We start from the raw sequence: 16,597 nt of genomic DNA on the forward strand, positions 1-16,597 counted from the left end.
CCCACCACCCTCCACGCCCTCAACCCAGGACGCTCCAACACCTGCTTCCAAGCTCACCCCAAACGCACCCATGGACCCTTCGCCTGCAACTCCTGCAAACGCATCTTCCACCACGCAACTACCACGACCACAAGCCCACGCGCCATCAACCACCTCAAGTGCATCCTAGTCAACGTTCGCTCCGTCCACAAACACGCCGTTGAACTATGGGACCTCCTGGACTCCACAGCACCGGACGTCGCCTTCATCACGGAGACCTGGATGAACACCTCCTCTGCTCCAGACATCGCCACCGCCATCCCCGAAGGCTACAAGATCTCCAGGAAAGACTGCACCAACCAAGCAGGAGGAGGTATCGCCATCGTCTTCAAAGACTCCATCAGCGTCACCACCTCCACCGAAGACACCCCTCTCGCCGCTGAACATCTGCATTTTCAGATTCGCACCGACCCGAGGACCACCCTCAGAGGCTCCCTCGTCTACCGTCCTCCCGGACCACGCGCCCCTTTCAGCGACGCCATCGCCGACTTCATCTCCCCGCATGCCCTCGCCTCACCGGACTACATCCTCCTAGGCGACCTCAACTTCCATCTGGAACAAAACAACGACCCCAACACCACCACCCTGCTCGACAACCTCGGCCTCAAACAACTGGTGAACACCGCCACCCACATCGCCGGACACACGCTCGACCCTATCTTCTCCGCCAGCAAACACGTCTTCTTCAGCCACACCTCCGCCCTACACTGGACCGACCACAGCTGCGTCCACTTCACATTCCGACGCGAGACCCACCACCTCCGCACTCAACCCATCCCTCGTCGACAGTGGAACAAGATCCCTGAAGAGCAACTCCTCTCCGCACTCGCCGCCAACCAACCCACCCTCACCACCGACCCCAACGACGCAGCCCTCAACCTCACAAACTGGATCTCCAACTGCGCAGACAACCTTGCTCCCCTCAAACGCACGCATCGACAGACCAACACCAAAAAACCTCTCTGGTTCTCTGACACCCTCAAAGAATCTAAGAAAACTTGTCGCGCCCTTGAGAAAGCCTGGCGCAAGGACCACACCGCTGACAACATGACCGCCCTCAAGAACGCTACCCGCGAACACCACCACCTGATCCGCGCTGCCAAAACAAACTTTTTCACCGACAGACTGGACGAAAACAGCCACAACAGCAGAGAACTCTTCAGCATCGTCAAGGAGTTCTCCAACCCAAGCGCCAACGCCAACGCCGTCACACCCTCACAGGATTTGTGCGAATCCCTCGCCACTTTCTTCCATCGCAAGATCAGCGACCTCCACGACAGCTTCGGACACCAGACCCAACCAAACACCACCGAACCCGCATCCCCGGCCATCACCCTCAACAACTGGACCCACATCAACACGGAAGAAACCAAATCCATCATGAACTCTATCCACTCCGGCGCCCCTTCGGACCCCTGCCCGCACTTCATCTTTAACAAAGCCGACGACATCATCGCCCCGCACCTCCAGACCGTCATCAACTCTTCTTTTTCTTCTGCTACCTTCACCGAATGCTGGAAACACGCCGAAGTCAACGCCATACTAAAGAAACCTACGGCTGACCCGAGCGACCTGAAAAACTTCAGCCCCATCTCTCTTCTGCCTTTCCCAGCCAAACTAATAGAGAAGACCGTCAACAAACAGCTGACCACCTTCCTGGAAGACAACAACCTGCTCGACCCCTCACAAACCGGATTCCGAAGCAACCACAGCACTGAAACCGCCCTCATCTCAGTCACAGACGACATCAGAACCCTGATGGACAACGGTGAAACAGTCACCCTCATTCTTCTCGACCTCTCGGCTGCCTTTGACACTGTCTGTCACCGCACCCTAATCACACGCCTCCGCTCCACCGGGATCCAAGGCCAGGCCCTGGACTGGATCGCCTCCTTCCTCGCAAACCATTCCCAAAGAGTTTACCTCCCTCCGTTTCGCTCAGAACCCACCGAGATCATCTGCGGCGTACCTCAAGGCTCATCGCTCAGCCCGACACTCTTCAATGTCTACATGAGCCCCCTCGCCAACATCCTACATCAAGCAACAGCAAGCACGACATCATCATGACCTCCTACGCCGACGACACCCAACTTATACTCTCCCTCACCAAGGACCCCGCCAGCGCCAAGACCAACCTACAAGAGGGTATGAAGGATGTCGCAGATTGGATGAGGCTCAGCCGCCTAAAGCTGAACTCGGAAAAAATGGAAGTCCTCATCCTCGGCAACACCCCGTCCGCCTGGGACGACTCCTGGTGGCCCACGGCCCTCGGCACCGCACCGACCCCCACAGACCACGCCCGCAACCTCGGCTTCATCTTGGACCCTCTTCTCACCATGACCAAGCAAGTCAACGCCGTGTCCTCCGCCTGCTTCCTCACCCTCCGCATGCTCCGCAAGATCTTCCGCTGGATCCCCGCCGACACCAGAAAAACCGTGACCCACGCCCTCGTCACGAGCTGCCTGGACTACGGCAACACCCTCTACGCCGGGACCACAGCCAAACTCCAAAATCGCCTGCAACGCATTCAAAACGCCTCGGCCCGCCTCATCCTCGACGTACCCCGCAGCAGCCACATCTCCGCACACCTGAGACACCTGCATTGGCTCCCAGTCAGCAAAAGGATCACCTTCCGACTTCTCACCCACGCACACAAAGCCCTCCACGACAAGGGACCGGAATACCTCAACAGACGCCTCAACTTCTACGTCCCCACCCGCCTCCTCCCCTCCTCTGGCCTCGCACTCGCTGCTGTCCCTCGCATCCGCCGCTCCACGGCGGGTGGGAGATCCTTCTCCTTCCTGGCGGCCAAGACCTGGAACTCCCTCCCCACCAGCCTCAGGACCACCCAGGACCACTCCGCTTTCCGGAGACTCCTAAAAACCTGGCTGTTCGAGCAGCGATAACCCCCCTTTTTCCCCTAGCGCCCTAGACCCGCACGGGTGAGTAGCGCGCTTTATAAATGTTAATGATTTGATTTGATTTGATTTGAAAGTAAAGACCACCTGAAGTTAGTAAAGGTAAGTTTACTTCTGAAGGCTAATTACAACTTTTACAACCAACCAGTTTCCAGTTTCGGCAATGTAATGAACCATCCTTGAGGAGATAATCATTTTTACTCAAAAGAAATTCTGTAGACAAAAGATGCAGTTAAACAGTCTCCGTTATCCAGGTAAGTTTCTTGACATCCCTATCTGGCATCAAAGACGTGACAATTAAAGAAAGAAAAGTCTGTGGGCTTGATTTACCAAGATAACTTAAATGTTGGAGGAGGTTTACTACTTTTGGTATTCACAAACTCTGAGTGTAAACTTAGGACAAAAGGGTAAGTTAGATGTCTTCACCCACAGAGTACATTTGCTCACTCTTGTGTTGGTAGGTGAAATCCCTCCCTGACCTCCTTCTCACTTTGCCTTAATCCCATTACCTTTAGCCACTTTTCCGACCCACTCCCCTGTGTCCCTCCCACATTTACTATTAAATCCTGTGTGTGTGGAGACGCAGCAGTTGGTGTGGAGAACTCACATTTGGTAATATGTTTTTGTAGTGCCTTTTGTAGTGCTACAAAACATACTACAAAGTGCAGTTTTTGAATCAGGCCCTGTGTGTTTTTTTGTAACGTATACAATTGTATGCCAAGTAAATTACACAAGCTTTATTTTGGTTGAAAATATCTGAAAATAATCTGCAATGGTTAATGACACCCACCTTGATTAAAATGAACGTTAAATGTAGGCCCTCTTTCCATCATAAATAGTACAACAATTCTCACAAAGAAGATATGCAGTACTTACCCCCTCCACCACCAAGTAGACTCGAGTTTGCTGAAAAACAACAAAAAGTAACAAGTGTTAAACAGGATGAACATTTGTGGAGAATAAAAAACATAAGTCTTGAATTGTACGTACCATCCATATAAAAATACACTTTTGTGTATAAAATATTTAGATTAATTGAGTAAGAAAGGGGTGCAGAGGTATGTATCTGAAAGAGTCCTTCAAATAACACAAAATGTGGAAGTGTGACTTAAGTACATATAGCTCCTTCAGGAACATACCCAGAACTGGGAACTATGCTTGCAATACTATATTGGGAAGCTGACTAAGTGACCACCTGTCAGGGTCAACAGACTGACCTTATAACCATCAAGTAATGTCCCACTGTCAGAGTAAACAGCAGCAAAACGTCAAGTTGCCTCTAGAACCAAAATCCTTTGTACAGGCATAGCAAGTTATTATTACTTGTTTGTATTACAATAGTATGGGGCCAGAGAGGTTAGATACTGTTAAAACCCTGCCCCCCTCGCGCCCCCATTTGCCGCTCCCTCCCACCTCCCAGCTGCTCCTCCCTCCCTTCTTAATGGCTGGCGCTGCGCATCGCGAGTGAGCGACCTCTGACCTGCTTTAGGTCTAGAGCTCGCCCCCCACGTCCGCAGCACCACTCAGCTTTCTCGTGCCCCTGACCCCCGCCCACGCTGCTGCTAGCGTGTTCGAGGCCCTCCTGCACCTCATCCCTGGTGTCTAGTGGGCTCTGTTTAAGCTTCACTTGACCCGTGTGCCGCTTTTCGACGTCCTGTGTTTTTCCTATTTTTCAGCGCCTTGCCTCCTTGCGCTTCTGCCCCCGTTGTGCCCCTTCTGATTACTGTACCCCGATTGTAATTTGTGCCATAGTTGTATTTTGTGACTGTTTTTGAACTTTTCCTTACTGTTTGTGCCTTGCTTTTTTCCCTGTTTTTTTCGCCCCTTGGGCGCTCCCCCCTTGCCGATCTACCCTTGCCGCTGCCTCCCTGCGGCCCGCCCCCCTCGCACCCCCATTCGCCGCTACCTCCCGCCTCCCAGCTGCTCCTCCCTCCCCCCTCCCTTCTTAATGGCTGGCGCTGCGCATCGCGAGTGAGCGACCTCTGAACTGCTTTAGGTCTAGAGCTCGCCCCCCACGTCCGCAGCACCACCCAGCTGTCTCGTGCCCCTGATCCCCGCCCACGCTGCTGCTAGCGTGTTCGAGGCCCTCCTTCACCCGCAGGCATCCTCCTGCGCCTCATCCCTGGTGTCTAGTGGGCTCTGTTTAAGCTTCACTTGACCCGTGTGCCGCTTTTCGCCGTCCTGTAAGTGTTTTTCCTATTTTTCAGCGCCTTGCCTCCTTGCGCTTCTGCCCCCGTTGTGCCCCTTCCGATTACTGTACCCCGATTGTAATTTGTGCCATAATTGTATTTTGTGACTGTTTTTGAACTTTTCCTTACTGTTTGTGCCTTGCTTTTTTCCCTGTTGTTTTCGCCCCTTGGGCGCTCCCCCTTGCCGATCTACCCTTGCCGCTGCCTCCCTGCAGCCTGCCCCCCTCGCGCCCCCATTCGCCGCTCCCTCTCACCTCCCGCCTTCCAGCTGCTCCTCCCTCCCCCCTCCCTTCTTAATGGCTGGCGCTGCGCGTCGCGAGTGAGCGACCTCTGACCTGCTTTAGGTCTAGAGCTCACCCCCCACGTCCGCAGCACCACCCAGCTGTCTCGTGCCCCTGACCCCCGCCTACGCTGCTGCTAGCGTGTTCGAGGCCCTCCTCCACCCGCAGGCATCCTCCTGCGCCTCATCCCTGGTGTCTAGTGGGCTCTGTTTAAGCTTCACTTGTCCCGTGTGCCGCTTTTCGCCGTCCTGTAAGTGTTTTTCCTATTTTTCAGCGCCTTGCCTCCTTGCGCTTCTGCCCCCGTTGTGCCCCTTCTGATTACTGTACCCCGATTGTAATTTGTGCCATAATTGTATTTTGTGACTGTTTTTGAACTTTTCCTTACTGTTTGTGCCTTGCTTTTGTCCCTGGTTTTTTCGCCCCTTGGGCGCTCCCCCTTGCCGATCTACCCTTGCCCCTGCCTCCCTGCGGCCCCGCCCCCCTCGTGCCCCCATTCGCCGCTCCCTCCCGCCTCCTGCCTCCCAGCTGCTCCTCCCTCCCCCCTCCCTTCTTAATGGCTGGCGCTGCGCGTCCGCGCCACTGGCAAGCCCGTCTGCGCCCGTCCGCACCTGGACCACGCCCATCGCCACCCCCCCCTGGTCCTCACGCCCCCGCATCCCCAGCCTTTGCTACTCGGCCAGCGAACTCCTCGCCCTCAACCCTGGCCCCTCCACAGAATGCTTCCAGGCCACCCCGAAGCACACCAAAGGACCTTTTTCCTGCCGTACCAGCAACTTCACCTGCAACAGAACACCGAAGTCTGCTACAACCTACACAAACCACCTGCACTGCATCCTCCTTAACACACGCTCCGCACGAAAGCACGCCATCGAGCTCTGGGACCTGCTCGACACCACCGCCCCAGATGTAGCCTTCCTAACCGAAACCTGGTGGAACGACTCCTCGGCCCCAGACATCGCCATCGCCATCCCTGACGGCTACAAGATCACCAGAAGAGATCGCACCAACGGAATCGGCAGAGGAATAGTCATCGCCCACAAATCCACCCTCAAGATCCACACCCACACGGACGACACCCTCAAGACAGCCGAACACCTCCACTTCCAGATCCACACGGACCCTAACACTACCCTCAGAGGAACCCTCATATACCGTCCTCCAGGACCAAGAGCCCCCTTCAGCGACACCATCTCCGACCTCGCAAGCACCCACGCCCTCGCCTCTTCAGACTACATCCTCCTGGGAGACCTCAACTTCCACCTGGAGAACAACAATGACGCCAACACCGCATCACTGACCACCAACCTCTCCAGCCTCGGACTCCGTCAACTGGTCAACACACCCACCCACATCGCCGGCCACACCCTTGACCCACTCTTCACTGCAAGCAACCACATCTCATTCAGCCACACCTCCGAACTCCACTGGACCGACCACCACTGCGTCCATTTCACCTTCAAGAAAAACACCGAACACCACCGCACCCCACTACCGCCTCACCGCCGCTGGGGAAAAGTCACTGAAGACCAACTAGCCAGCACCCTCGACAAAAACCCACCACCCGACCCCACCGACCCGGACTCCGCTGCCATCAACCTCCAACAATGGATCCTCAACTGCGCCAACATCCTAGCACCACTCAAGAGACCCACCGTCAACCAAGAAAAGAAAAAACCAGCCTGGTTCACAGACGAACTGACCACCTCCAAACGCACCTGCCAGAAAAAATGGATCCTCGAGCGCACACCCGACAACCTTGCTACCCTCAAGGAAGCCAATCGCGAACACCACAAACTGATCCGACTCGCCAAACGCTCCCACTTCACAGAACGTCTTAACAACAACGCACACGACTGCAAGGAACCCCAACGTCAACGACGTCCCACCTTCCCAGAAACCCTGCGACAATCTCTCCACCTTCTTCTACCAGAAAATCGCAGCCATCCACGACAGCTTCAACACCGCACCTTCGCCTGACCCCACCCCCAAAAACTCCTCCCACGCCGACCGCCTCACCACCTGGACCCACGTAGACGACGCCGAAACACTAAGGACCATGAACTCCATCCACTCAGGATCTCCCTGTGACCCCTGCCCACATCACGTCTTCAACAAAGCCGACATCACCATCGCCCCCAAACTCCGCAAGATCATCAACCTTTCCTTCAACACCGCTACCTTCCCGGACAGCTGGAAGCACGCAGAAATCCAACCCCTCCTCAAGAAACCTAAGGCTGACCTCAACGATCTCAAAAACTTCCGACCGATCTCCCTCCTCCCTTTCCCAGCGAAAGTCATCGAGAAGATCATCAACGCACAGCTCTCCCACTACCTCGAAGACAACTCCATCCTAGACCCCTCCCAATCCGGTTTCAGATGCAACCACAGCACAGAGACTGCACTCCTCGCCGCCACAGATGACATCAGACAACAAATGGACAATGGCGAAACTTCAGCCCTCATCCTCCTAGACCTCTCCGCTGCCTTCGACACGGTCTGCCACCGCACCCTACTAAATCGCCTCCACGAAGCCGGTACCCAAGACACAGCCCTCAACTGGATCTCCTCTTTTCTCTCCGGCAGAACCCAGAGAGTCCGACTCTCACCCTTCCGCTCTGAAGCCACCAACCTCTTCTGCAGCGTCCCCCAAGGCTCCTCGCTAAGCCCAACGCTGTTCAACGTCTACATGGCCCCCCTCGCACAACTGGCCCGTCAGCATGACCTCAGCATCCTCTCCTATGGCAATTTGTAGGATTCTTCATTCATAAGTGCCTTGCTAGTAATAATATTACAAAGCAATACATATTTCAAACTATGTGTACCTTCTGAAGTTTAATACTTCTTTGGCCATACATAAATTAAAAGACCATTCCAACATCCAATGTTGCTTTTATGTAGTGCTTAGAGATTAACACCCCAAGAAGCCCCAAGACATCTCTATATCATTGGATTGCTTCACCACAAATTCAAAGTAATCAGCAGTGAACCTCTCTAAGATCAGCAATACTCTCAGAACAATATTTAGAGGTAAAAAGACTTTTGCTAAGGCCAAAATGTCACAACCTGACATTGGGGCTGATGAAGGCAGCATGTTCTGGTTGGCTGTGGCATGGCCCCACCTAGGGAGAACCTATCACTCCCAGAAGGGGTGGGTGATTATACTCATTGTATAACCTGTGCTCACCATTCAGTAGATTGACACTCACAGTCAGGCTTATCACAGAGGCAATGTGCAAAGCATTGGCACAGCATTCTCACGCAATAAATACACTGAGCACCACAAAAGGGACTTCACAGGTGTGGTAGGTAAACGCAGTTTGTATTCTATACACACATTAATTAACATAACACAAAAATCATGAACTTCTGGGCACAAATCACACTTGGTAATATTACTAGCAATACTTGGCTCAACTGCAATAAAATTAAACCAGTAGCAAGTACACTTGGGAGAAATCCTACTGTACACCCCAGCACACTTATGTGGTGAGAAACATTGTTAGAACTAGGCCCACCCTGGCAATTAATGTAATGCAATACCACACACATTTATAGGATGCACCCCAGATCACAACGATATCAAGAATATGTAAACACAGATAATGACAACACTTTTAGCAGCACAGTGGTCCTGGACTGCATGGGTAGAACCAATGTCAAACGTAGTATCCAGTTGGCAAGAAATCAAGTTGTGAACCAGCACCGCCGGTCGATGTAATCACTAGCAGGCTGTCTTCATGCAGGCACTCCAACACACACACACACACACACACACATCAGGCAAGTCCATGGAGATCACACTTGCACCCACACACACGGAGTACTGTAACGCAGTGCAACTGATATCTGGCAGGTCAGTTGTAGCAAAATGGAGACTCTGTGTCCCAAACCCTCCTCCTTCTTCCATTTTATCCCAACTACCCTACACCCCTGGATTAGAAAGAGATCACCCCCTCAACTCCCTGAAATTAGGCTGCTCTCGGCCAGGGTCACACTTAGTTGAGGTCCCAGGGAAGAAGGTGGGACTGATTAGGAGACAGCTGACAAAAAATGGGGGTTGGCCACCACTCTGGAAGTTGACCCACAGGATGCAGAGAAGAGGTGGCTGAAAGGAATAGTTTGTTCAATTAAAGTATTCTGTAATGTGCCTTCCGGCACCAGCCCAGTTCTGGGAAGCACCGAGGGAGGCGGCTAGAAAAGGGTTGCGCATTCTCTTGACCTGCTTTTGATAACTCTCAGAAGCATTCCTCCAGCCTACTCAATTACTCTCCCCACCCAGGCCCAGACCGGGCAATACTACCTGGCACACGCTGTTGTCTTGGTCTGGGGGGGAGAGGGCATGTTTTTCACCGGTCAGAGAGTCCAAAAAGAGCAATCAATGAAGAAGGGAAGGTAGAGGTGCCCCATCAGGTACACGTTGATCAGCACTGCACCCAGCAAATCCGGGTACAACATCTGATGCACGATATTCCAAGTCACACTAGACAATTATGACTTCACTCCCTGGAAATGAGGCACAACAGCCAGAGAGCATTGATACGAGTCACACTAGACAGTTCTTATCACACATCATGTAAAGTTATAAATCCTGTGCCTACCTGGAAATGAGGCACAATACCTGGTGTGTGTTGATACGGGTCGCACCAGAAAGTTCCAATGACTTACGATGAAGAGTTACTAGTCCTGTGCCTACTGAGAAGTAAGGCACAACAACGAGTGTGCACTGATACAGGTCGCACCAGACAGTTGCAGTCCACATAATCAAAAAGATGAAAATTCAAAATCTCCCTTAAAATGAGGTACAACACCCAGTGCATGTTGATAAGTATCACACCAGACAGTTCTGTCCCACACACAGGCACAAGTTCAGTAGTGCTGCACGAGGTAGAATGGGGCACTACTACACTTACGCCCCACATCTGAGGGTCATAATCTGTGAATCAACACCACACTCACTGAGGATGCAGTTGGCGTGACGCACGAGGGAGATGCGGCACAATTGATGAATTGGAGAATGTAGGGTCCCACAACCGGTGAATCCGCTCACCACCACCAAGAAGCTTACATGTGCTGAGGTCCCACGATGCAGGGACCACAGTTCTTAGATGCAGGCAGTGCTTTTGGGGCGTAACTCCAGGCAATCTGGTCTCCAGGCACAATTCTTGGTTTCAATTTCACTCAACCCTATCAATTGGAACCTATAAGGAAATGTGGGCACTTATGAGGACACCATTCTCCAGGTGCCACGCGTTAACGGAGTGGGTCCCTTGGGGGAGGTCTTTGATGTCCCTGGGACCGCCACAAGAGAACAGGGGGCAAGCCAACAAACCCGTGGAGAGCACACTTCAGGGTGCCACACAGCAGCAGGCATTATGCCCAGGCAAGCCACGATTTGGGAAGGGTGTGCAGTCCCTTATAAGGGCAGTAATCCTCCTTGTGCAAAAACGACTCCTCTTGCAGTGTGCACCACGCAGGCCAGGTTCTCCGATCCCACGTCCCTGCAAGTGTATCTCTACCCTGTTGCAGTACACCTGTAGTCATGGATTGGGGGTGGTTCAATTCTCCTTTTGAACCACAGATGTCTCCCCTAAATTTCCATCCTGCCAGCCATGGGGCTATGGAATGCAGATTTTAATCATTAGTGGGGCCATGATCTGGCTGCCTGACGGCAAGTGTCAAAATCTCTCCCTCCAGTCTATCCAGCCAGACCGTCAAACGGCAGAGGCCTGTAATTTCAGTTGAATGCCCAATGTTTATAACTGCCGCTGGGGAATGCACAGATGTGCTCTCCCAACCATGAGTGTAGATTGGAGGCAGGTAGAAAGGCACACAGTGAACTTTAGTGCAGAGAAATGCCCACTTTCAAGAAGTGGCATTTCTCGGGTATTAATGACAAACCCACCCTTACCATAGGAAGGGGTTTATCACTGCGAATCCAATGATAGGAAACACCACAAGGCTGCTCCACTGCAATCCATTACTGCAGTTAGGAGTGACTACAATCAATCCCCCATGTTAGCCTCAAAGGTAGTGAGAATACACATGAGTATTCTTCACTATGTTTACACACACTATGTTGTGCACACACACACACACTGGCCTGTGAGGGCAGGCTGGACACATTAAAACACCATTGTGTAAGTGCACACACTTGGGCCTGCAGTGGCAGGCTGGACACATGTTACAACACCAATCTGCAAGCAAGCACACACGAGCCTGCAGTGGCAGGCTGGACAAATACTGGTTAGCACCACTTCCTAACATATGTAGAAAGGGCATGTGCACTTTTGCACTGTACTTACAGATGGAAAGTGCCCAGGGTCCTAAGGCCACTAAAAGAGAATCAGCAAAACCTATGGAAAGAGCCAATCTCCTAGGTAGGGAAAACCCACGTGGAGGTTCTTTACTACCAGGGCATGGAACCCATGTGTACCTGTCCTGCTGTCCGCCTACCACCTGCTCTGCCCTTCAGGGGGTACTCTAAGGGTAATGTAAGGCCCACTCAATGTTGGCCAAGGGGTAAGAAATGCCACCCCAAGGACCATGGCAATTGCAAACCGGCGGCCCGATTCTGGTGGGCAGCATACTCTGTGCAGCATCCCACTAGTAGCTGGGACTGTACCCACCCCAGGTATGTGTTGTACAGGACACTCCGGGGTACAGCACCTCAACCAATCGTGTAAGTGCCCCTTTCTGGCATATGTAGGAAGAGCGCACACACTTGCCCACTGCTGTACAGTGGGAAAGTGTCCAGAGTCCTAAGGAAACGGCAAAAGGTTTGAGGGAATTCCCCTAAGAAGGGTCAAGTCCAACAGGGGCCAAAATGTATCTCAAGTCAACTCCAGGCTAGGTAGATTTATTTATTTATTGAGAATTTATAAAGTGCAAGCACGTCCCAAATGTATCAATGAGCTTTACAGTATGACACACATACAGGTGAGATACAACTATGATTTGCAGGTAGGGTGAAGTTGTGCCCGACTACAGAAAACGTCCAGGCAGGTCACAATGGTAAGTTAAGAGGCAATCAAGCGGATTTAGCATTGCTATAGTCAACTGTCGCTGAAATAATCAGATCATTCATTGCATTAAGTATCATTTGAGTCCAACATCCATCCCATACATGTAGCGAAAATAGCTATCCGACAAGTGCTTAAACAAGAAACATTAACGCGTTTCTTATCAAATTAAAAATATCCCAAACTAATGCTCCGGTCTGAACCTCGCCTGGTGATTTACAGCAGAAAAACACAAATACTGGAAAACTATTTACAGATTCCCAAATTGTATTCCAAAGTAAAAGTTGTATTGCTTTCAAACTTTTTAAACGACAGATATAAATGTTTAATGGGAATGAAGATAATACGAACATTCAGGCTGTTTGCACCCGCAGAATTTGACACTATCCTATTTTATTTCCAGCCCTCACGTACAGCACATACATTGTTAATGTAGATCAGTGGGTGCAGTGCATGCTGCACAGGTCCGTCTTCAACATAAGTGTTACAGCTTCTAATCACTACAGGGCTAATTCAGGCTTTCATCCTGCTGAGATCGAGAAAAGGTGGAGCTCAGGTAATGTGCAGTGAACGTCAACGATAGCAATAATATCAGTAACATCACTGTGAAATATTAATACTGCTTTAGCTAGTCATGAGAAACATATTCTGTAAGGCTGGATTTCTGATAAACTAAGCACGAATAATTAGCCTCGTGCTCAACGGAAATAAGACAGAATGATAAACTACAGGTATGATTTTATTCGCTTTGTCAAACTGCCTTCATTTTTCCGAGCAAACAAAGGTTGCCTTCGCCTTGGAAAGTTTAGGATCTATACAGAGCTACAGAGAGTAAACTTTTATAATATTATACCTTTTATTTAAACTTCAACCAAAAAGATTTACATATATCCCTGGCATGGGTTGCTGATCTTACACAAAGATTCAAATAGCCTGGAATTCGTATATGAGGGCAAGGGCTACGAGTCCTATGAAGCTCATCTCTGGAACACTTTTCCAGATTCATTTGGTCATAGGTAAAGTGCAAATTTCCTCTAAAATCGTCTATTCTCTGAATCGTCAGGTGATAGCTTGGGAGTAGACCTGCACTTTGAAACAGCCTGGGCAGTACTGTGCTATATGTTTTTAATGTAACATAACACAGAGGAAAGTTTGGGTAGGAACTGGAAGCGCTTAGTCAGGCATGAAAGCAGAGAAGGAGCAGCTACAGGATGGCTTTTAAGATAATCCCAAGAGTCTGGATCTGAGCTAATATTTCAACATCTTCATACATTGACACCAAGAAGAATTAATGTACACAGCCTGTGGTTGACATAAATATCTGACATGGATCCAACATTGATCCAACCCTACTGAAACCTCTTCTGGACACTCCAGCTCTACAAACAATGAAGCTGGTTCTTCAACAATCTAATGTCCTAACAAATAAATCATCCCTCACATCCAGTTTATTAAAAACAATATGTTGCTCTCGCTCACATTCTGGTATTGAAGCGTTGAGTTACAGTTCTCTAGATGATGGAAATGGGATGTTTTAAGAGTTTCAGGAAGACCGTTGTAGCACTTGCTCTTGAGTCAACACAAATGTAAATTTCCAAGGCAACCTCCTGTCTGCATGTAAACAAAATAACCCAGAATGTCCAAACATTCTTTCAGACTAATGTAGTCATCAGAGATTAACAAAGTTTCCCAAACATCTCCTGAGAAAGGACTCTATCCACAGTCTTCCAGGTGAGTGCTATTTTCAAGACAATAATTTGAGTTAAAAAGACGCTTGCCACGGCTCAAATGTCAGGGTCTGACATTGGTCCTCTTTTAGGTTGAGAGTGAGACACTTCACTACTAGGACTGCAAGTCTAGAGCAGAAATGTATCAGGCAGCAAAATGCTGCAACTGTTGGACATGCCCGCCTCATCACATCCAACAACATGATGGCAAGTTAACGGGGATTGATACGTGGGACACAAAACAATATCTGGAGACATTCATGAAACAAAATAAAATGCTGCATTCATGTTATGTGGTATGTGCATAAAACGTGGTATGTGCCATAAAATGGAGTTAAGGCAAACGAAACTGAGGACTGTGACTTGAGTCACTGCACTTTGGTCCCGTTCTGTGCAAGCAGTATTGAAAGTGAGGTTGTGAAAAATGTGGATTAAATGTATCTGATGAAATAAAATAAAAAATATAGAGCTTATCTTCATGGCCTGTACGTTTATGAGGAGGGAATATTCAATGTAGTGTTTAGAAGCCTTCAAAAGATGCTGAAGACCCTCCTGGTGTGGGTGTGACAAAGTCCACAATTTTGTTCAGTTTGTTTCACAGAGTCATAGAGAAACGGGCCCAAATTCCTGACGGTCTCACCCACAACATCTGTTCTTAAATACCTAAAATATTTAATTAGTAGAGGAGACCGACCAGGTCAATATATACAATAGTACAGACAAGGATATTAAAAGATAAGGTCACTCCTGGGGACAAACGGGGAAAAAGATCTAAAGTTTTAGGTGCCCACTAAGAAGCCGAGATCCAAGCCAGGTACATGGTTAGGTTGTCTTATACGCTAGCATGGATGACTTGAGTCTTTGACATGATCTGGGAGTGGCCTTAAATATTAGAATTTGGGTCTGCCATTTGGTAACTGGTGAAACACACAGAAGAAACGCACATTTAAGAGACACGGGAATTAACCTGATATGGGAGCCACCTATCTTTCCTAATGACCAGCCTGAATGCATTTTGGTAAGGCGGATAAACATGACGGCAGCACCTGGAGTAGACACCTGTCTCGGAGACATTGCATGCTTAAGCGTTGAACTTGTTGCTAAGGCAGAACAGAGCAGCTAAATCCGGGATGGAGATGTCCTATTCATGAAAAGGAATGCACTTATTCGAAATACATGTGCACATTGAGTGGAAGTGATTTACATATTTCAGTGGTACACGGCATACATATCTCTATGCACTACCTTTATTGAAGCATCTGGAAGACGTACTTGCCAAATCTAATCCAACCAAGTATAATTAAAAAATATTTTCACAGTTTGAGGGTGGACTTTAGGAAAACCAAATCAATAATCTCCCTGAACTTGGCATTTGTCATGCAAAGGCAGATCCGCCTGGATGAGCAATATATTATAAATTCCATATTATCTGTAAATAATAGGGAAATGTAGGCATAATGCCCAGAAACGTTGCATAATGAACTAACGAAGTGGAAGATGCTCTCTTCGTCTCTCACAATATGCGCATTAGAGAGAAATTGTCCATTTGTTAATATATGCAGAGCTTTTAACTATCAAAAAGTTAGTAACTATTAACTGATGTAGCTCACAGACATCCAGAATAAAGGAGGCCGGAAGATGTAGAAAGGAATGAGTGACCGAGGCTATCAAGCAAAATATACATTGGCTACATCACATAAGCAGCAATCTGTCAAGGGGAAGTTACTGTAAGTATCCTTAAAGCGAAAAGACACAGCATAAATGATGAGCAATAGTTTGGTGCTGCACCCAGGAGGTTTTAACAGTATACGAATTATTACCCTCTATCTTCACAGCGCTCGTAATAGTACAATTGTTTGTCGCAAGTCTACATATCATTGTCCAGGGCTCCTCCCTTCCAGATGATACAGCAACATATTTCCTCTCAGGGTTCTGTAGAGAATTAGATTTGACTGCTTCACTGAGAGTCTCCAACTTCAAGTTGGCTACCATCACTCCTTGGAGTAGCCCAGCTCCCGGATGCTGCTGAGATAATGCTAGTGAGCGACTGCAATACCATCACCTGCAACCCACCGTCAAACTAACCTACTGATAAAAACATGGGATTCCGGCTACCAGACATTCACTGGGGTCTGGGTGGAGGGGATGCCTGTAAGACTGTACCTGTACCAACCCTACTTACAAGGCTTATTGAAACATGTCCTGGAAATACACAGGTACGATAATGGGCTGAAACAATTAGCACACATTAGACATGTTTATTTTACGAGAGCCATTCTCAAAATCTATGAAAATGCATTAGGTACAAATAGAGTCAAAATAAAAGAGGAGGATTACCTCAAGGCCATGGCACCCACAGGCAGCATAGCTGGTCACTGCTTTAATTTAATAATATTAGTACCCCCTCAAAAAAGAGCTTTAGTA

The 16,597-nt window shown here is 49.4% G+C and overlaps 1 protein-coding gene across 4 annotated transcripts in view; it reads right to left on the bottom strand.

Annotated features, from left to right (window-relative positions):
- Positions 1-16,597, bottom strand: part of MACROD2 (mono-ADP ribosylhydrolase 2) — a 5,612,477-nt gene that overhangs the window by 4,639,804 nt on the left and 956,076 nt on the right. For all 4 annotated transcript variants that reach the window (XM_069234098.1, XM_069234097.1, XM_069234096.1 and 1 more), the window contains exon 4: positions 3,834-3,863. In XM_069234098.1, coding sequence (XP_069090199.1) covers positions 3,834-3,863 — 30 coding nt within the window. The remainder of the gene's footprint in view (positions 1-3,833; positions 3,864-16,597) is intronic.

Source organism: Pleurodeles waltl, chromosome 5, assembly GCF_031143425.1.
Source record: "Pleurodeles waltl isolate 20211129_DDA chromosome 5, aPleWal1.hap1.20221129, whole genome shotgun sequence".
NCBI classification, from domain to species: domain Eukaryota; kingdom Metazoa; phylum Chordata; class Amphibia; order Caudata; family Salamandridae; genus Pleurodeles; species Pleurodeles waltl.